The sequence below is a fragment of the Zosterops lateralis genome, assembly GCF_965231275.1.
Source record: "Zosterops lateralis genome assembly, chromosome: 28".
Taxonomy (NCBI): domain Eukaryota; kingdom Metazoa; phylum Chordata; class Aves; order Passeriformes; family Zosteropidae; genus Zosterops; species Zosterops lateralis.
In genome coordinates, this window is record NC_139788.1 from 5,828,955 (window position 1) to 5,851,079 (window position 22,125).

Consider the following 22,125-nt stretch of genomic DNA (forward strand, 5'->3'; position numbering starts at 1 on the left):
CCACAGCCCTTTGCTTCACCACCAGTGTCCCTCTCCATGATCACCTGAACACCAGCTCCTCCAGCTGGTAGTAGTTTTCATCCCGGAGGATCTGCACGTCCACCTGGAGCTGGCGGATGAGCCCCTCACACTCCTGCAGGTACACCACCACGTCGGACTCGTACTGCACTGGCTGGCCCGACTCCAGGTGAGCAGCATCCTGAGGGGACATGGGACACTCAGGGATGAGTCCCCTCAGTCCAGGAGGGGCAGGGAGAACACCACAGCACCCCAGCTTGGAGACTGGAAACACCTTTGGATCCATGAGCTCAACTGGAGCAGAAAATGAATCCATCCCCCCACAACACACCCAGGACAACCCCTTTAGAAAAACTTTTGGAGATGACCTGAAAGCTTCCAGAAATAGATGGGATCACCATTTTTAGCTCCCAACCCTTTCAACCAATGTCTCTTTCTCCCATAACAAAGAAAACCTCTTTAGAAACCTCTCCCTACCCAGGGTCTGCTACTGAGTCCTTTCTGCCAGGCAAATAAAATAGATTTTGGGGGTTTTAAGCCTCATTATACAACAAAAAATATTCCCAGACATGCTGTTTTCCTCCACATCAGCATCTCTGCAGATATCCAGCCTCATTTGCTGTATTCCCAGAGAACAAGATCATTCCCTGTCCTCCTGTCCTCAGAGTGATCTGTGGATCACCAAATGTCCACGAGTTCCACTACAGCACCTCTGGGACAGGCTCAAGGGCAGAAAAGAAAGGAAAACTGTCCAGGGGAACCCATCACCCCAGGCAGAAGAGAGGGGAGGAGATGGGTACAAAAGAAGAGTAGGAAAACAAATAAACCAATGCAATTGGGAGGGGGAAACCCAGCCCCCCACTCACAGCCTGTAGCGTATTCTTTGCCAGGGTGAGCTTTTCTTCACAGCTCAGAGCACCATTCTGGATTTTGTTAGCAATTTGTAGCAGCAATTCCAGCCTGGAATGACAGAGGGAGATGAGGGAGGGGTTTTGGAGGTCCCTCTGGCCAGAGGAAGGAGCAGGGGATGTCCCTGCCATGGGCACAGCACCTACCTCTCCACCGCCGGCCGCAGGAGCTTCTCACGCTCCAGCATCTCAATGATGAGCTTGCCCCACTCCTCCTCCACATCGTTGGGGTGGTAGCCCTGGGGCAACTTGATTCGTCCAAATTCAATCCAAACCTGGGGGAAAACACCAGCAGAATGGCATTTCTCACCTCTTCCTTGAGCTGGCTGGGGATTACAGCAAGGGAAGAGGGCCTCTGCCTCTGCTCCTGCAGCATGCTGCTCACTGCCTTGTTTATCCTCAGGGTTATTCCCACTTCTCCATTCCAAAATAAACCTGAACTGAGCACAGTTTAGTCTTGCTTAAAAAGCACAACGTGCCAGCCTCTGGGCAGCCACGATGATCCTTACCTCTAGCAGTTTGTAGAGCTCCTCTATCTGTCCTTTTTCCTGCTCTTTCGCTGGGATTTCAGTTTCTTTGAAGTGTATGTACTGGTTATAAAGTGCCTGGGATGAGAAAGGCTCATCAGGAACCACTCTGGGGAATGCCACCACCCGTCCCTCAGCACTGGACACAGGACACACTGAGGAGGGACCGTGTCCAGGACCTACCTTTAGCTCTACAGGGTTCTGGGGGAAGGATTTGTCTGACATGAGTATTGTGTGCTGTTTGATCCACGAGATGAGGGACTCCACACGGGTCTGGTACTCCAGCCACCTCGAGTCCACCTCCTGTGGGGCGAGAGTGTCTTTGCAAGCACTGCTGGTGGGCAAATCTCCGTTGGGATAAGTCAGAGCCCAGAGCACAGAGGGAACTGAGGTGCCACACATAAGCTACAGGGTGGATCATGTGCCAGAGTCTTGCTGCTGTGATGCCACCCCAGCTACAGGGAGGAAGAGGATCCTCTTTGCCAGCTGCTCTCTGGAAGCTCAGCATTTTTCCTGCAGTGCTGTGGCCTTACAGACACCCCAGCAGGTAATAGGGCAAACACCACAATGGGGACTTCCTCCCTCTGAGGCTCTTCCCTCTCCTCAGCTCTCTTCCACAGGTAACAGAGCCTTTCCCAAACCCTACCCACTAGCCCCAGCTGCCTCCCAAATGGCTGTTCCAGCCCCAAAGCCTGCAGCAGTGCTTACAATGGCGCTGATCCCTTCTCCTCCTTCGGGGACTTTGGGAAAGGCATCGTAGATTGAAGACACGTAAGTTATCACAGATTTCTCATCTGGAGAGGGCACATCCACGTCTGCCAAGAGGGAAGCAGAAAGACAGTGAGGAAAGGGAGTGGGAAAAGAGGTTGGCATCTCCCTGCCCTGGTCACATGCCCTGGCCACCCACCTTCAGCATCCAGCAGCCGTGTGACCCCCAGGCGCTCAGCGATCTCGAAGGCCTGCTCCAGGTTCTCCCGGTTACTCTGGATCTGCACCCTCTCCATGTCCACCAGATCTGGCCTGCAAGACACACCCCAGAGTCACAACCAGCACCAGGTGGCCAGGGCAGAGCATCCTGGATGGGCATCACTGCCATTCATGGCTCCCCGGGTTGGTCTGAGCCAGTGTGGTGGCTCTCCAAGGGGACCTGGGCTGCAGGACTTCCCTGTCTCATCCTGTTTGGGAAGGGAGTTCAGGCTGCAAAGAAAAACCTCTTGGTCCCAGCTAAGGAAGAAGAAATCAAGAGAGGTCTAAGTAAGTGCTGCTCAGGAGACCTCTGAGATCCTTGGATAAAAGCATGGATGGAAGTGCTCCTGCTCATGGAGACCAAAAGGGCAGCACTGACATGTAACCACTGCAGTACTCAAGAGTTTAAAAGCTTTCCTTTTCTGCCTCTATCCCCAACCTCATTAAGATTTTTTTTCCTGCAACTTGATGTAATTTTTGCTCATCTCAAGCATCCCCTCCTCCACAGCTACTTGGTAGAAGAGATAATTCCAGGTAAAAAAGACATTGCTCCTTGCCTGCCTCACCCACATCTCCAAGCACTCCAGCCCATCACTGACCACAGTGGTGAGCAAGGACTCTTGGGAAATCCTCATCCCTCCCCCCACCCTCATGACACTTCCCATTGCTTCTTCCAGCCTACCTGTATCTGTGGATGAGGGCGTTGAACATTTTGCCATCGCTCCAGCAGGAGGAGAAGTTGGTGCACTTCACCCCGATGTAACCTGCTGTCACCTTCTGTGTCCACAGCAGGAGCTTCTCCTTGGCTGACATATCCCCCAGCTCCCCACTGATGTAGATGTCAGAGATCTGGAAGGAAGTAGCACAGCCATGGGAGAGTGCAGGAGCAGGGAAACTTCCATCAGGCACATCCAGTTTCTATGAACTTGCCCCAGGCCTGGCTACCAGAAAGGGCAGGAGGAAACTCGTGGTCACTATGGGGCAGAGGGGATGGCTGAGGAATTTGGGAAGGGGTGCCTGGACCTGCATGCTGTGGGTTGGGCAGGCTGGAGACCCAGAGCCAGACATTTTCCAACCCCATTTCACAGGAGCACCAGGGGCTGCCTGCCCAGCCCAGCCCAGCCCAGCCCAGCTGGGACACGAGCTGACAACAGTAAACCCCAGCTCCCAACAAGCACCAGAGCCGCTCCCTCTGCACCATCCCTGTCCCCACCAGACAGGGACACGCCTCACTGGGAACACAATGTCCTGGAGAGAGGAGGCCCCAGGCAGGTCCTTTCCTGCCTCTCCCTGCTCCAAACACCCTCTTGTACCCTCACTCCCCCTGCCCAGCACCCACCACGAGGTGTCCCAGCACCCTCAGACACCAAAAGTTCCCACAAGAACTGTGACTCCCACCCAGCAGCAGCCAGAGTGGGCAATGAGGAGGGACCACCACCAATATCTCTTGTTGGGGCTGCAGGTATGGCAGGGGAGCTCCACCTGGAGCATCCTGTTGTAAAAAATACCAACTTAAGAAGAGAGAAAACACTTGGAGACGAGTTTTGTCCCTGACCTCCAGCCACGGAGCAGCTCTGTGGTGGGGGAAAAGGGAAGGATGGGGAGAAAAATGTGACATTCCCCCTCTGCCTCATTGGTGCCAGGGGGTGCTGGTGCCAGGGGGTGCTGTGACCCAATTCCCAATAAAAGACAGCGACAGTCACGGACCCCTCAGACAGGACTGGCTGCGAATCCCAGACTGGCACGTGACGCCAAGCACGTGTCCCCGCATGCCAGCATATTCCTGATTGGCACGGCTTCCTCCTCACCCTCCCCTCTCCAGCTCCCCTCTTAGTACAATTACTTCCCCTTAATTAAGGAGAGGACAAAGGGGAGGATGGGAGCCACTCGGATTCTCCGAGGTGCCTGAGGAAAGGCAAGGTAGCTGTTTGCTCCCCGGATTCCTCCTCCCGGCACTGCAGGGAGAAGGTGTGCCAGCACCCAGCCCTACCCAAAGCCCTGAAAACACCCAGTTGCTTTTTCCCTCCCCAAAACAGACCCAGCTGGGTGCTGGCACCGCTCAGGTCCCAGCTGTCAGACATCCCTTTGCAGGCAGGAGACAGGGGACCTGCGGGATTATCCGTCTCTCCCGCCGGCGGGGCGGATGCTGCCGGTGTAATTGGTATGCTGCAGCTCACCTCCCTCTCCAGCCTGATACGCTCATCACACATAAAACTGCTCTTTGTCAGCTGCTACCACACTGCCAAAGCTGCCTTTAACTCCTCCAGCCCCGGGGCTGGCTTTCCCCAGGGATGTCGGAGCCAGCACCTGGTGGCAGAGCTGGAATGGATGGGACGACGAGCTGGGTGAACAGCAGGATGCAGGATGAGACCCTCTATGCCTGCAGGGAGCAGAGGAGGACCCACAAACCTCCCTCTGCTCAACACCCCTTTATTAATTGGCTCTTAATTAAGGGCAGAATGAGTTCACCCTCTTGTGAACCCACTCACCAGCTGTGCCTCACCCAGGCTCTCCAGCAGTGCTGCCCATCCAGGAGCACCTCATAGCATCCATCTCTGATAAATCCTTTATTTTTAATCCCTGACACAGCACTGGGGCTCTCCAACCACTGGGCTTCTTCCCTGAGAGCATCCTTGAAGGAAACTCTCCTAGAGATGTGCTTAAAGAGGTACAGGGTGCGGCACCAGCTCCACCCTCCTTTCTTCACATGTCTGTGACAGGACAAAGATTTAGGGAGGCACCAGCAAGAAAAGAGAGTGGAAACTCGCAGGACTTGGGGCCAAACCCTTCCAGCATTGGCTTCGTGCATCAAGCAACTGGTGGTAGGATACTGAAGGCCACATTGTGGCTGTGACACTGGTCTCAACCTGGCAAAGGTATCAGGGCCACAGCCCCTCGAACCACACACTTGTCCTAGGGCATTCACAGCTTGACCAGACCTAAAGGCACCTTTGCCCACATTGTCACCCCCAAAAGAGTGACCACCAGACAGCAACAGGCTCCAAAACACAGCATCATCCCCTCCTGTTCCTCCTGGAGACCCCTTGGAGCAGGCAAAACCCTCATGTCTCCATGTTCATCCTGCTATCATTCATCCTGCATGGGCAGCAGAACAGGACACCTGAGCCAGCAGCCCTGAGGCCACGAGTGCCACTGGGGACAGCAGCCACCAGCCGCACCCACTGGATCCAGGGACTGTCACTCCCAGCAAGGGACAGGACGGGTCGGTCCCCAAAGGACACTTTCTCAGCAGAGATGCTGGAGGGGAAAAGACTTCAGGAGCTTTCTGCTTCAGCATCCTGCCACCCATGCTCAGCACGAGGTTGCTCCTCACCAAAACGACCATGCCCAGGAGCCACCACGATTTGGGGTCCACTGACCCAGGGGTGGGATTTGCGTCCCCCCACCCCACTGCAGAAAGGGGGCGAAGGCACACACACACACACTGACCATTGCTCCGGCTGTCCCCGAGCTCCCCCTGCAAGCCCGGCCCTCCACAGCGAGCCTGAGGCCACCATCAGAGGGTGATACCGTGGTCCCACCAGCTCCTGTGCCCTTGGCCGGCCGGTCACTGCCGTACCCCGAGGAGCTCCGGGCTGCGCTGCCACTGAAGGAGGACGGGCTGCGGGAAGCCGGCAGCCCGTGACCATCTCCCTCCCCGGCCCGAGACGATGGCAACCCTGAGCTTCTCCCCACGCTGGGGTTTTCCAGCTGATCCACCATGGGGGACGGTGTGGACAGCTCGGACACGGTGCCCGGCTCTGCTGCGGAGGAACACGTCCATGCGGCGCTGGAGCTGGGATCGTCGCTGCCTCCTCCTTTCCCCCAGGCATCCAGGGCGCTGCCGGCCTCCGGCTCCCTGCTGGGCGCTGCCTCCTCGCCGGACGCCGCGCTGGTCGGGGACAGGAGTCCCCCCGCCGCCGCAGGGCCATCGGCCCCTGCGCGCAGGGGCAGCAGCACGGCCCGGCAGCTGCCGCTCCTCTGCAGCTCGACCAGCCGGCTCACCGCCTTCTCGCAGTCCTTCTCGGCCGGGTTCTCCAGCAGGCGGGCGATGACGGTGGTGCCTTCCTCCCGGGAAGCTCCCGCCACACCCGGCCGCTGCGGCTCCAGCACCAGGCGCGCTTTCTGCACCTCCCCCTGGAAGCGCTCCTTCACCTGCACGATGATCCCGGGGTGCAGCGCCGCCGGATCGGGGTCCCCGCCGCGGGGCCGGCTGCCAGAGGGCTCCTCTCCTCCCTCCTGCTGAGGGGCTGCCTTCGACTTGGGCGCCTCCTCATCCTCGGCCACCTCCAGCGCCGGCGGCTCCTCCTGCGGGGCTGCCTCCGGCATCGCTCTCCTCTTCCCTCTCCGCCTCCGTTTGAAGCGGACCCTTTTTTTGGGAGACAGCGGTGCCTTCCCCACAGCTTTTTCCTTCTGCTCTTTAACGCAGCCCAGCGAATTCCCCATCTCCTCCCGTTCGGTGCCGGCAGGAACGCAGCTGAGCGAGTCGCCGGCTCCCGAATAAATCCCAAGCCGGGCTTCATCGGCTCAAACGCCCGGCGCGCAGCGTTCCACGGACTGCCCCTTGTCGCTGTCCCCTCCCGCCAGCCCTGCCGCCACCGCCGCCGCTCCAGACAGCCATCTTACAGCCTGGGCGCTGCGAGAAGACAAATTCAAAGCATCTCACTGCAGTTCAGAAATCACTTGACCTAAAAGCAGAGGAAGCGGGGATTGGCTGCGGCGTCCTTCTCTCCAAATATGAGGTAATTGGAGCACGGCCCTTGCCAACACAAACAGGGAGCAGGAATCAGGCAGCGGAGCGAGGAGGGGAGTGGGAGAGGGTGGGGAAGACGGGGATAAAACACAAAACCTAAGGAAGGTTGGCAAAGGTAGAATAAAGGAAGGGGTGGGAGAGAAATGGAAAAAAAAATGAAAAAGCAGGGAGGAGTCAGAGTGACTCTGCATGCTCGCCAGCCGGCTCCGCAGGGCTGCCTCTCTCCAGTTCGGGAGGTTTACTCCTTAATTCTTAATTCTGGGAGCCCTAAAAAGCCCAACTGAGGGGCCCACACTGCTGCCGGGCTCACTCAGTTTGGGGCACAGAGGGGCAGCTCCAGGTGCCCTGGGGACGCGGCATCGCTCCAGGGAGCTGCAGTCGGAGAGTCCCGACAGGAACAGGAGCGTGATGCTGTCCATCCCAGCCTGGCCCCAGCCCTGCCTCTCTCCTGTGGCTCCTGTGTCTGCCCAGGGCGGGGGTTTGAAGAGCACGGAGCATCCCAACTCTGCCTGCCAGCTCAGACCAGGACAGGGTAACATGCACCAAAAGTGGGAGTGAGACAAAAACTGGGGAGCAGGGGGCATAAAGATGGGGGTGGACTGAGCTCAGCCCCAGGAAAGCAGGGAAACATTCCACGAGGAAATGCTCAACAAGGAGCAATCCAGATGATGACTAAGGGAAACCAGTGACCACAAGAGCTGCCAAGGCACAGGGAAAAGCCCCCAGGGCACCGGGGCACCCCCCTCATTGTCACCACACCGGAGGTGGCCGGTGCCTGAGCTCCACACCAGCACCATCCCATCCCAAACCTCTCCCGGGGCTCTCCCAGCCGCCTGCCCCCAGGCAGCAGCACTGGGACACGGGAGATTAAGAGGTTCACAATGGAGCTACAACCCCAGAAAAAATCCCGTTAGTGCAGCGGGAGGAGGACGCGCAGGCTCACCAGCCTGGCTCCTCTGTCACCCGCCTTGTCCCACACGCCAGGGTGGCAATGTCCCCTCCCAGCCAGGCGTGGAGGGGACACCCAGGACCTCTTGATGTCCCTCTCCTGCAACAGAGGATGCACCAGAGCTGGATGACCACAAGGACAGCAGGGACAAGATGCCACAGCCAGGGCCCCACCGGAGATGACGGTGACTCATCACCATCCAGAGCCTGCTCAACCCTAGCTGCTTCCCAGGGCCAAAGCCTGGGAAGAGCCTCATCAGCAGCCTCACACCCAGCTCAGCCCCATGCTCCCCACAAAGCCTCTCCCTGAGGCACTGCCCATCCTCCAAAAAAATACAATCTTCCAGTGCAATCTTCCTTAAGAGCCTCAAAGCCAGCGCTAGTCCTGTCTGGAAGATGCCAGCAGGGATAAGGCAGGGAGCTGGGATACAGCAGATCCCACAGAGCTGATGCCACACGGCCAACGAGCTGCTGACAGCAGCACTGCCCAGCAAACCCCAAATGCCAACTCACTGATGGCCACACGTCATCCCCCTGAAGCCATCAGAGCTACAGTTAGATAATTTGAAGCTATGAAAGACCCAAAACTCGTTTTTCCAAAAGCATCTCTAGCACACAATTGCTGGAGACAGTCCCGGGTTGGGGAGCTTCTCTCACCCCTGTGCTGTCACCCAGCTGACACATTCCATCCCAATGAAAAGTTCTGTGGCTGCAGTGACCACCCAAAGGGCCGGGAGTGCCTTGGGATAGCAGCCCATGGCCCCTTCCAAATTTGCTCTTCTCCTCCAGAGACTCCAGCTGAGCAAACAGCCACGGCCAACATCCCCCAGAGGCCACAGCACACAACCTGTCACTAATGATTTCATTATGCAAATGAAATTTGCATATTGCTGTTCACCCAATGTGGTCTCCATGACACTGCCATGAACCTCCAGACCCATCCGTGTGCTGACATCACCATAGAAAATACAGAAAACACTGGAAAATGCAGATTCTGCTGCCCCGGAGAGACAACACGCTCCCGACGCCCGCCCCGCATCCCCTAGCAAGAAAATTCCATGTCCTACCTGGAAGTGGAGGATGATGGTCCAGATGAGCCCCAGGGTGAGCTTGGGGTTGCCATCTGTGATGTCATCATTGCGGATATTCACCAGTTTCACCTGGAAAAAAAGGAAACAGGGTTAAAGTTTCCCCATCAGCCTCACCTGGAGAGAAGAGGGGACACATCCCTGTCCCCAGGGCCATCCCAGGCACTCTCGTGAGGAGCAAGCACACAGGAAGATCCCAGTGCTTCCCAGAGAGGCAGAGATGCCACCTCATCTCCTGTCTCAGGGAGGATTTTTCCATGTTTCCAGCACTCTCCATCCAGAAGTGCTTTCCCAGCACTTAATGGCTTTACTTCATCTCACAGAGCAGCGTCCCCGAAGCCCTGAGCACTGGTGCATAGTTGAGCAGCTACAGACCACAGAGAGAGGGGGAAAAAGGGGATGACCATGCTTTATATCCAGCCTGGGCTCTAAACCAAGCTCTAATGAAGGCCGGAACACCCTCACTCCTCCCCTGGGGAAGTCCCCTCTCCCCAGCACTCCATAGGACCCCAGGGATCATTCCCTGGCAGGAGTGTCTGGGGTAAGACATCCCAGCAAGGCCACCACACTTCAAAGGAAAAAGCTGTTTCATCCAAGTGGAGAAACAAGTTCCCTAGAGCCTTTGGCAAAATGTCTCTATCAAGGAACTGAGGAGGAGGAGGAGGGGGCTGGAAGCAGTTCACCCTCCCTGGAGTAGGGAATGTGCTCAAATTTATTCTGTGCCCTCAGGCCAGCAGTGAGGGAGAGAAGTCTCTGCTTCAGCATGAACTGGTACCATTTATCATCATCAGCAGCAGCATCTTGGCATATCTGGGAGCATCATGGAGGGGAGAACCTGACCCAACAGGCAGAACAGGACATCCAGCCACCCCCGGGCTGTGGGGGTTTCACCTACAGAGCCAACGAGTTTTGGGATGCATCCCATTGCCCCGGGCAGGATCTGCCCAGGGCTGTGGAACTCAGCTGGTCTCTGCTAGCAGCACAGGCACTGAGGGGCCAGCACCTCCCAAAAGCCTGGTGGAGAGAGCCTGCCCTCCAAAACCTGAGGGATAATAAGTCCATGCTGATATCCAGAGGGGTGATGCCACACAGAGGCACCCCCAGTGCCTGCCCCAAGGTCAAGGATGCATGGGCTGGACAGAGCCAGCTGCCACATCTCCCCAGAAGCTGGTGGGAAGGCACTGGTGTGTCACAGCCAGGATCTGCCAGGGAGCCCCAGAGGAGGCTTTTGGGGTGCAGAAGCGACATTTGCCAACCCCTCCTGAGAGCTGGGGTCAGGTCCCTTTTTCACAGTGGTTTTTGTGTGCAGGCTGGTTTCCAGAGGCACAATACCACAGGGAAAAAGCCCCCTGAAAGCCATCCTCAACCAGCACCACAGAGACGGGCACGCCCCAGTGCAGGCTGACGCTGCTTTCTCGACTACTTCCAAAGCCTCAGACAAGAGAAAGAATCCACAAACCACCCAGCTCTGCTGGATGAGCTTTTATCAGCCCTTACCTGTCGCTGCTTCAGGAAATCCAGGGCAATCTGCACATTCTGCAGGCGGTGGAAGCGCATCCGCCCCTTCTCACGCGGCTGCAAGAGACAGGCAGCAGTTTTAGGTCAGACTACTGGGACTGGGCTGGGCTTGGCAACACCCCACATGCACAGTGAACCCCCCTGGGAACTGTCAGCGTGCTGCTGTGACCCCCCTGTGCCCCCACACATCCTGCTCTACCTTGTTCTGGAGTAAATAAGGTCATTGCTATGCACAGTCCTGCTGGAAGGAGGTTAAAATGCCCTGCTGGGAGATGGAGGTGGGAAGATCCAGGGTCTGTGTCCAGGCCTGGCTCAGCCTCTGAGATCCCAAGACAGGATCTTGCCCAGCTCATGGACAGCCAGACAAGCTGAGAAGAGGGTTCAGCAAAAGGATGGACTCAAACAGGTACAGAGTCCAATTTGTCCAGGTGGAAACAGAGGCAGGACAGAAAGACTCAGGCAGGTTCCCACTGATGGCAGAGGAACCCAGATCTCATCACCAGCCCCTCCAGCTCTTCTCATACATGGCAGGGGCTGCTGCTCCAGGTACCTCTGAATCCCTTGGGAAGGGGCATATGAGACCCTGGGCCTTGCCCATTGCTGCTGAAGGTGAGGGATTTCCAGAGGTATCCATCAACTGAGCCACGGACAGGGAAAGGGGATGGGAAGCTTTGAATTGGCAGGAGCAGGAGGAGCGACACCCAAAACCAAATCCCAGCCTCAATATGAGGAATCACCAGGATGTTCATAGAATCACAGGAGCTTTGGGTTGGAAAGGACCTTAAAGACCATCTAATTCCAGCCATGGTGGGGAGACACACCCCACAACCATGTTCTGAACTGTTGGGACACCCCAAGTGCTCCGAGTCACCTTCCTTTTCCAGACTGAAGGAAAAGAGCAGTCCGTCCAAGAGAAAATCTGTCCCTGCCAAGGGGAACATCTCCAGGGCTGCAGGGGACCATTGGGAAGGTGACCCAGCTCCTCCTGCAGCGCTCCAAAGGTGACACCGCACAAGGCCATCATCACCCCCCTGAGCACAGGGGCTGAAAAATACAGCTGGGCACATTTTGGGGTCTGACCCTCAGCTGGGGCAGTGCTGTGCTCACTCCCACCCCCACTCCCATGCAGGATCCCAGGAGGTGCCTGTGCCCAGAGCCTGTCCATGCAGTGCAAGGTGTGCAGCCCTCAGAGTGGCCCCGAGCAGCGTGCGGGACCCGTCCCTGTCCCCTCCCGCCCTGTGGAGGGGACACATGCTGTCACACTGGGTGGGTGGCGTGGCCTGCCTGCAGCTTGACCCCACAGTGCACACACACAGATAATCCAAATCCCGGGAACACAGCCCTGCTCCAGCACAGCACAGGATGGGTTTTATCCCAAACCCCGCAGGGAGAGGAGCACTGGGATGACACTGGATTATCTGGTGGCACTGCCAGGGGGATGCTGTGGCTGGGGGCAGGCTCAACCTACTTCTTCATCATCATCATCTTCCTCCTCCTCGCTGCTCGCACGGCACCAGGCCGGTGCTGTCACCAGGCGAAGGCTCCGCTGAGCTGGCGGCTCTACGGGCTAAGGAGGACGGGAGGGACGGTGGCAGGAGGGGTGGCACGGCAGGGACACAGGATGGAAACCAAAATGTGACACCCAGGCACGAGGAGAAACAAAACAAAAAAGACAGCAACAGCACGGGGTGAAGGTGGCTGAGTCCCCGGTATGCCCTGGGCTCCAGCACTGGAATTTCCTCCTGATTTTGGAAGCTGAAGAGCAGGAAGCTGTCTGGATCACAAGTAGAGTGAATCCAAGTTTTCAGCCCCCACAAAAACCGATTTGGCATCTCCGGAGGGTACGGAGGGACGTAGGAGATCTTTGCCCAGATCCTATTTTTGGGGGAAACTAAAATAATTCCTGCTGTGCTACAGCAATTGGGATCTTCCCAGAGCTGAGGGAATGTGTCAGTCAGAGAGGGAAGAGGAGGAGGAGGAAGGAGGGGGAATTCTACGATGCTCCAGGCACAGGGAGAGGTTTGCACCAATGACTGCTACAAACCCAGGAGCTGAGCGTGAGGCAGGAGTGTCACATCTGAGATAAACTACTGGGCACGCTGCCACAGAAGCAGGTTTTGATCAAATTGTGCTGTTATCCATGATTTTAAATATGGAGCCACATCTGGAAGGTGAAGTTGTGTTAAACTTGGCAAGAAGAGGGCTTTACCCAAGGCACCTTAATCAGGTGAGAGACCAGCCTGGGGAAGGGAGGTTTGAGTAAAAATAAAGAAATAAAAAATACAGTGAAAAATATAATAGTAAATAATAATATTCCTAATAATAAAAGAAACAATGACAGACATTTGAAACTGAAACCATGGTGTGAGAAAAGACAGCTGATGGCTGAGGGTGAAGGGGAGCAGAGGGAGAGGATGGAGGGGGCTTAGGGGGACTCCAGAATCCCTGCCCTGCCCTGGGAACTCACCAGCTTCACTCCTGACAGCACTTCCAGGAGGGAGATGAGGTTGTGGCCATCTCTCAGGTCTTCATAGAGGTCATTGATGTGCTTACGCACCTGGGGAGGGGAAAAGCCATCAGTGAAGCCAAAATTATCACCAGAGAAAGCAGCCTCCCCTTTCCCAAACAGCCTGGCAGAAGCTGCTGCCAATTTCCCACACAAAATCCTACCGTGGCACCATCTGTACTCCAGGTTAACCCTAGGATGCTGCAGGAAGGGCAGCCCCTGCTGAATTTAAATATTCTCACATTCCTCACAGCATATCCCAAAACACAGCTCCCACCTGGCAGCTTTCCATGGGCACCACGTGCAGCCTCTCTTCCCCGAAACACCCAGACCTTGTCCTGGGCTCTTACTCACTTGGGAATCCCCGGATGTTTTCCCCCAACAGCCTCAAGATTTTTCTCTGTTTTTCCCCTTCTCTGTAAGGTTTAGGAAGCAGCCAAAAGCTTGGCGCAGAGCTTTGCAAAGCTGCATGAAAACACAGCTGGGACACCTAGTGCTCAAACCACTTTTTTTCCTCCTTTTCTTTGGCAAATGGAGGATTAATTGAAACCCACCCAGCATTAACCAAGAAAGCAGGAGGCACCTCGTGGTGCCACGTTAATCCTGCTCAACAAACTTTGGACCTTGTCTCCACCCTGGAGCATCTTTCAAAGGACAAAAATGCCCCTTTTTCCTGACAAGGGGGTGTGAGTGGGGGAGTCAGGATCCCCCCCTTTCCCCCAGGATGCTCAAGCCTCATTTTAAGCAAGGATCAGGTGCCTAGGAGGGAAAGGTAATAAAAGGACTGTGTGGTGATGCTACAGTGCCCTCCAAAGGCTCCAGCACATTTCCAGCACACCCTGCTTTGCTCTGACTCATATGAACACTCAAAACAAACAGTCCTGGCATTAAAAAAAATAAAAATAAAATTAAAACCCTTAAAAAGGCATTTATCTGCCAGCCCTGAGCTGCAACAGAGAGATGGTCATTTCAGTGGCTTTATAACAAAATCCGTGACTCTTACCTTCATCAAGTGTTTATTGACCCATTTAGTGAAGGTTTTCTTTTGGACTCTGTCCCGTTCATCTGTCAAAAGAAGACAAAGACAGCCCTTGGTCAGTGGTTCTCATGCAGAAACTCAAACGACTTTGAAAATGACGGGAAGAGACAGAGGGATCGCCGGCGGTGCCAGCACGGATCCCAGGGAACAGAGGCAGCTTATTCAGGGAATGGTGTGGGATGGGGCTGTTCATGAGGCTCCAGCACGGCCCCCAGGCAGGGAAATGCGAGTCAGAACAAAATACACCGGGTTTTTTCTGGTGAGAATAACGATTTTTAACGAAAGCAGCGTGGATGACTGGGATAGGTGAGCACTGACTGAACCCCCGGAATTCATCCCCTCTGGGCCTCCCCCAGAGGCAGCACGGGGAGGGAAAGGGGGGTTTGCCCAATTTTAGGAGGGTGTCCCCCTCCCCTGCCCACTCCTGGAAGGCTTTAGGGTGTTACATAATCCCCCAGATGTCCCATAACAGGTCCTGGCCGGGCACTGCCAGCGCGTGCAATTAGCAGCTTATTCTGCCACTGTATTTTTGGTTCATTGGATTGCCAGGATTTAATGTTTATTTCTGTCCCACAGCTCAGCCCTGGCAAGAGCTCTGAGTGCTGCTGGGACAGGGTGGCAATGTGGGTGTCATCCCCAGAAGGTCCCAGTCCCCAGGGGTGGCAGGGGGACGGGATGGGACATTTGTGTTGACGCCAAGCAGCGATGGGGGAGCTCTAGGCAGGCTTTTGGCTTCATGAAAAAATAGTATCAGAGGAAAAACACAGGCAAACAGGTGAAAGGAGATGGTCCCACAGGGCAGAGGGGGGCCCACTCAGCCCCCCTGGCAGCCAGCCCTGTGTCCAGCAGGATTTAACAACATCATCTTGGAGCACAGAGAGATCCCCAGCATCAATCCATGGCACACACCCCGAGCACTGTGTCTCCAGCCCAGAGGACCCCATGGATATTTCAGGAAAGAAAAGGATGAGCCCTGCTCCCACAAACCACATCTCTGACATCAGGGTCTACCAGGTAGCAGCACCCCTTGCTTTGGTTTTAAGTCAAAAATCGGGAAAAAGGAGAAAACCAGCATCTCCCAGGCCAAGCTCCCCAGGACAGCCCCAGAACCTGCTCCTGGGATGGAAGGCCACTGGAGGTCCCTGCCCAGCCCCAGGGACCCTCGGCAAAACCTCCTGATGTCTTCATCCACCCAGACTGGAAAGCACTACCCAACGTTCTTCCTCTCTTCCTCACCCACCCCGCGGCTTCCCCCTCCGAAAGCACCGCAAACACGTGGCACAGGGTGACACAAGCGTCACCTCCCTGTGTCCCACTCTGCCCCCAGGCCACGGCACGTAACCAGGTGCCAAAAACTCCCTGTAGGCTGAACCACGTCCACCCTCACTTCCCATCCCGCCAGGCTCCAGCCTTGGCACGACTTTCCAGGAGCTGATGCCTGGCACCGCCGGCCATAGGGAGCTGTGTCACTCCCACGTGGTTTTCGGGATTTTCCTTCACCGGACCCCTCCAGAGGCGCAGTGTCGGGTCCCTTCCCAACTCTGGTGTCCATTCGGGATGGATAAAGGCCGTGGGCAGTGGGTACTAACCGATGCAGCACATCCGGCACACCAGGCAGGCGCTGAGCCGCCTCTTCTCCCCGGAGAGAAGCCGCCTCTCCATCGCCCCAGCCCGGGATGGGCGAGCGCTGGGCTCCGGGCAAAGCGGCAGCGCCCGGGGAAGGGTCTTCTGGCTTCACCTCCCGCTCCCCGGAGGGTGTGGACGGATGAGTTCTGGGCCACAGCTCCTCCCACCAAGCCACTTCCTACCCCCGGTGCCCCCGGCGCGGGCAGCGGCCGTTCCTCCTCCGCGGCGTCGCCACCATCCTCTCACCGCCACGCCCGTTCCCGGCTCCTCCGGGTGCTCCCGGGCTCTGCAAAACCCTCACCGCTCCCTGTGGCCGGCAGAGCAGCTTAGAAAAAACTCCCGGCAGCGAAGGGCAGAGCCTCTGCTCCCTCCGGCACGTGGAGAAGAAGCGATCCGAGCGCCGTGCGGTTCCCGCAGCCCAAAGCCCGGCGCGATCGGCATGCGGGCACAGGCTCGTCCCGCAGAGCCGGGCACTGCCCGCTGGCCGGCTCTTGGCTTGTTTTTCCTCGTCTTGTTTTCCAGTTAATTGCACCAGGGACAGGAGGGACAATGCCGGGCTGTTCTCCGCTCTCCCGCCCGCCCGCCCGCGGCTTCTGCCCAAATCGTGTCCCAGGTCCGGAGCGCTGGAGCCGGGACGCGGCCCCGCTTGGCACGCGGGGAGATAACGGGGGCCGCCTTATCACCGCCTCTCTTCCTCTTCTTCTAAATATAATCCCCCTGAAGCCCTTCTGCCGGCCGCTGGCCCGACCTGCAGGGCGAGAGGAGCCGGGATGATGCCTCAGGAAGGTGGGAGAGTGTCCCCGAGCATCGCACGGAGCACGCGGGGACAGAGGGATGGATGTCACCGGGTCCCACACGGACAGTCGGCAGCCAGCCACCTCCAGTGCTGCATCCCAGGGGTGCCCACAGCCCAAAGGCTCTTCCACGAGATCCTTCTTCCCATGTCCTGCATAAATTGAGGGGTTTTCCTCCGTGTTTTTTTTGCCCTGACTCACCTCCTTTGGGTGGTTCCCGGGCTCTAACCAGATTAAACCTCCCCAGCCTGGACCCGCGCTATCAGCTGAGCTAATAATAATGCTGGTTACTGCTTACTAACAATATTAAGGCATTGCAAGCTTATCTCTGCCCAGCTAATCTTTTCCAGAGTCACTCTGACAAAGAACTTGTTGCAATCCCCCTGATGCTCATCCTCTCCCTGGTCTAGCAGAGGTTTGCTGGCCCCAGCCATCAAAAACCATCCTGTCACCAGCCAGGGACAGTCAGCAGAGGCCCGGCAGGCAGGTGAGGCAGGGCCAGAGGGAAGATTATGGGGAAAAGGAAAAATCTGTCCCACTCCAAAGACAAGCTAGTGGCAGGAGAAGGGAGTGCAGAGCCTCAGGTCCCTCACACACAGGGCATGGAGCAAAAGCTGGTGGCAATGACACAGGGAACATCAGTGAACAGAGACCATGAGCCTCTGCAGGACCACACATGGTTTAATTCCCTCCCGACATTGCCCATCAGACCTCAGCTCACTGCATCCCCAAAACTGGGGATCTCAAAGGAACAGGGGCACTGTGGCACAAATCCCCCACAGCAGCTCAAGGGGCATTGGTAGCTGCTCAAGGGGAAGGTGAGGCTTGGGGGTTTTCCGCTGCTATTGAACTCACCTACTGAAAGGAAACAGGGAAAACCATCCTGCCCCAGAGCTGCTTTCCAGCACTCCAAAACCAGAAAAACTCCCATCCCGCTGGACCTCAGCATCCCCAGGCACTTTCCATCATCACAGGGATGGCTCCCAGAGGTGCTGGATGCCAGAGAACCCCCTCAGCACCACCACAATGCCCTGCACAGACAATTCCCTCCCCATTTCCCTGTGGTAGCCTCTGTCCTGGCAGCCTGCCTGTCCCCAGCAGCTCCTAACATGTCTGGCCAGGAGCTGCTGCTCCCCCTTGGATCTCTCCTCCATCATCACCGGCCTTCCTCGCCATCATACTCCATCCCTGTGTGCTTCCTCCTGCCTCGGGCTGCTGCCAGAGTCCAGCCCCAGCCTCAGGAATCAGCAGGATAAAAGGTGCCTGGCCAGGCACATCCCTAATCCCAACCCTGGCTTGGTACCCTCCATCCCACTGACACCCAGGGCTCCCTGGGATGGCTTTTTGCCATCCTTGGGAGGGAACCAGGGGGTTTCATGCTGCCCACCAGCTTCTGGAATAAAGTTGGGAGGTGGCTCCCAAACTTTCTTCTGCTGTTTAATCCAAAGGAACACAGGAAACATCGGACAGGGCACTGCACTGATCTCTCATAGAGATCTCGAGCATATTTCCAAACCCACACTCAGTGTGAAAGTGGGATTAAACAAGAGCCAACCATGGGGTAAAGGAGGGGTTGGTTATTTAAAAAAAGCCCAAACTCCAAATTTTTAAGCAATGAAACCCAGGGTTTTCCCTTCAAGGCAAGCAGAGAGTGAGAACACACAGGGGGCTTTTTGAACCTGGCACTTTTGAGAGAGGGGATATGCAAAAAAAAAATCTGTCTGGCTGAGGAGCACAAGGTATTTCAAACATGCTGGCTTGCCAACTTGAGAGCTGACATAATCCATCATGACAACAGAGCCAACAGGACAGGATTTACGGAGCCTTTCACCCAGGGAGAGGAAACGGAGCCTGATTCAGCCTGGAAGAATGCACAAGAGATACCTGCGGTGGAAAAGGATCCAACACCCTGATATTTAATGAGGGAGACACCTGAGATGTGGTGATGCAAAGGAGAGCAGGGGCAGATGCTCAGCAGAGCTGGGTGAGCATCACAGAGCGAAAAACCTGCTGCAAAATGATCCTGGTCTTCCAGGATTGGGCTTTACCTGCCCTTTTCTGGGAAAAAGTGATTAAAGAAAACAGGTTTTAAATATACTTGCTGCTTGCAACATTTACTCAAGGAATTTTTCAAAAAGTGGTGGATTTGGAGGGAAAAAAAATCCCTCCAAACAGGATGAAGCAGTAGGTCAGCATGGGGAAGCATCCAAGAGGTCCCCCAAATGGAACCAAGAACATCATTGGACAACATTGCCCAGCCACAGAGATTAATTAAGATTAAATAAGTGGGCAGGTCAGGAGGAGGAATTGCAGCAAGGCTGGGTTCAGTGGGTGACAGGGTGCATTCTGCAGGACGTGTTTGTGCAATTCCCTCTCAGCCTCCCTCTCCCAGTAGTTTAGAGGGAGAAAAGGAAGAAGTGTATCCCAAAGCAGCATGCAGGGAAAAGCCTGCCCGAGTGGCCGGCTGCTCAGTCCCGCCTCTTTGCATGGAAAACAGGGAAAGAAAAGAGGGAATCGGTCATGGACGCGGGGAAAGGGCCCCATGCAGAGGCACAGGCGAGAACAAGCGCGACTGGAAAGAAAGAGCGAGGAATCAAAACAAACAAATCCTAGGGGGAAGAGGTCGGGGACAGAGCAGGAGTTACCAAGACTTCAGCTGGGGCCTGGAGCTATCCCACACCCCTGTAATGAATCCTTGCCCTCCTTGGGCAGTCATGTGCGAGCCCTATTTTGGGAAACTGAGGCAGGGTCAGCCCCAGCTGCTCGGCAAGGCCGTGCCAGCTCCGGGAGAATCTCCCAGGGCTGTGTCTTGCCGGTGCCGGGGGCTGACAGAGACGCCACTGTCACGGCCAGGGGTGGGAGCGACGGGGCAGAACCCCAGCCACGTGTTGTGGGATTGTGTCAGACAAAAAGCAGCCTCAACCCCCCTCATCCCAGTCACCCCCAACCCTGCATAAGCCAGGAATGGGCGGTGAGGCCAAATTTAGGCACTCAAACCTCTGCCTCCCCCTCCCCACCCGGGTTCGGAGCCCACTGAGGGTTCCCCATTGCCGTGTCCTCCTCCCTCCTCTCCACAGCCACGTCTGTCCTTGTCCTGCCGCTGCCACGGCTGCTGGGGAAGGAAAACAATCCGTGCCCTGCTCATGCCGGCCATCTTAGCGCTCCCTGCCCCCCCGGAACACCCCTACCTTCCCTGCTCCGGCTCCTCCAGTACAGGACGCCGGCGATGCCCAGGACGTGGCTCAGGACAAAGGCAGCGGGTGGCAGATAGGAGCTCTCCGAAAGAGGCATCGCTTCCTATTCCCGGCCCGTTATCCCAAGCCTGGCTCCGGCTTTCTTTTTCTCCTGCTGCAGTCCGGCATCGCCGGGAAGGGTGAGGGGATGGGGGCTGAACCGCCGGTTGGACAAACTTCCAAAACTTCCTGCCTGCGCCTCTGCCTGCAGCTGGCTGTGTCCTGCGGCGTCCCCGGAGCTGGCACGGCTTAGGACAGCCAGCGCCGCTGGGACTGGGAGCTTTGGGAGCTCCAAGAGGGGGGCGGGCAAAGGGAGAAAAGCGAGCGTCAGGCCGGCTCAAACATCTTTCCTCCGAGTTCTCGCGGCCAAACTTCGTCGTGGTCCCCCCCCCCCCCCACTTCCCTTCCCGGCTCGGTTGGGGAGGAGACGTCATCTCCTCAATATCCATTCCCAGCCCCGCTGGAAAGGAGCCGCAGCCGAGGGGATATCGGCGGCGGCAGCGGCCGTGGCGGCATCGCCGTCCTCACGGGGGGCTTGGGACAGGCACAAACCCTCAGCTCCCCCCGATGGGTGACAGTCAGCAGCGTCCCCTGCCAGCAGACAGCCAGGGATGCCAAGCGCAGCCGGGATCGAGGGGGAGCGGCTGGGACATGGAGGCAGCACTTCCAGGGGCTCCCGGGCTACTTGGGCTGGAGCCAGCAGTGTCTGCTCGCAGGAAACTCTGCCCAGCAGGAGGGTGAAAGCAACGGTGGCAAAATTCGGGCTTCTGGGAGTTGAGGACCACAAGCACATCCCCATCACCCTCCCTGGATGCTCTGTATAAAGTAAAAACACTCCCCCTCCCGGAGGAAACACCCCAAAAGATGCTCTAACAGCAGAGGTTTGGGCACTTCCTATGGCTGGGTGTCCCGCTTGCTCTCAGCATCACAGACTTTGCAGCTCAGCCCCATTTACCGAGGGTTTGCACCGTGCTGGGCGTTACTCAGGGTTTCAGTTCTTTTCGGAAACGCTTCCGCTGCCGGCGGTACCAGGAACGGCAAAACCAGGGAAACCGAGAGCAGCCGCTGCCTGGCCCGGCCCCTCTGCCGTTGTAACCACAAGCAAACGGGCTGGGGAGGCTCCCACAAAGCCTGGATTGATCTCACAGCCCCTCACGTCCCCCCCTTGCCAGCTCCAGAGGGAGAAACTGGCTCTTGGATAGAAGTAGGGAATTAAAGGCTCATTTTTCATCTTTCCCTTTCTCCCAAGGGCTCAGACAAGAGGGGGTTGTTCTGCCAGGGCTCGGGAGAGTTGTTAAGGTGAGGGTGGTAGAGAGCAGACCTGCAGAGCATCAGCCTGGCTCAGGATTTACTGGTGGGAGAGCCAGGAATCCCAGCTCAGGATTTACTGACCAGGAGATGCAGCTCATGGGGGGCCAGCATGGTGCCAGATGCCGTCCCACAACTCCTGCTCCTAATTTGGGAAACCCTATGAGGTCCAGGGTTTCATCCAGCTGCAAACAGAGATTTATATTATATTTATAACCCTGAGCAGTTCCCCAAGTCCAACAGCCACCAGCCAGTCAGGCACACCAAGAAAACTATATCAAGCAAAACCTGATAAACCCAAATATTGACTGAAACATTCCAAAACCTGGCACAGGGTGCCCAGAGAAGCTGTGGTTGCCCCTGCATCCCTGGAAGTGTCCAAGACCAGGCTGGATGGGGCTTGGAGCACCCTGGGATGGTGGAAGGTGTCCCTGCCCATGGCAGGGGAGATGGAATGAGATGATCTTTAAGGTCCCTTACACCCAACCATTCCATGATCCTAAGATTCCCTGTTCCCTGTGGCATTCCTGCAACCCCCACATCTTTTGGGACAATGAGATAGTGATAAAAAATACAGAATTACTCCTGGGCTTGGCGCTGTTGCAATATATTCTCCAGAGCTCCATCCTGGATGAAAAATATCCTGGCATAGTTTTCCTCCAAAGACGTCTGCTTTTCTTTAAAGCTGCAGGAGGAATGACCCACCACGAGGCAGGCACGAGGCCACCATAAATGGGCCTGTGGTCCAACCTGAGAGGGGCAAAGAGCCTCCTGCAAGGCAGATGAGTGCTGCTGATGTGATGGAGCTGGGATGTGCCAGTGGAAAAGGGTCCAGGAGGCAAGAGCTGGTTTCCTACATCCCCTCATCCCAGCTGCAACCATGGGAGCTCAGC

General features: G+C 56.5%; 1 protein-coding gene across 1 annotated transcript in view; it reads right to left on the bottom strand.

Moving 5' to 3' along the window:
* Positions 1-22,125, bottom strand: part of LOC310919816 (microtubule-actin cross-linking factor 1-like) — a 131,000-nt gene that overhangs the window by 90,313 nt on the left and 18,562 nt on the right. The window contains exons 2-13 of the mRNA XM_083879362.1: positions 14,236-14,297; positions 13,194-13,283; positions 10,706-10,783; positions 9,188-9,280; positions 3,102-3,268; positions 2,361-2,473; positions 2,162-2,268; positions 1,637-1,756; positions 1,436-1,531; positions 1,074-1,201; positions 885-978; positions 45-199 (exon numbers count right to left, since the gene is read on the bottom strand). Coding sequence (XP_083735488.1) covers positions 45-199; positions 885-978; positions 1,074-1,201; positions 1,436-1,531; positions 1,637-1,756; positions 2,162-2,268; positions 2,361-2,473; positions 3,102-3,268; positions 9,188-9,280; positions 10,706-10,783; positions 13,194-13,283; positions 14,236-14,297 — 1,303 coding nt within the window. The remainder of the gene's footprint in view (positions 1-44; positions 200-884; positions 979-1,073; positions 1,202-1,435; positions 1,532-1,636; positions 1,757-2,161; positions 2,269-2,360; positions 2,474-3,101; positions 3,269-9,187; positions 9,281-10,705; positions 10,784-13,193; positions 13,284-14,235; positions 14,298-22,125) is intronic.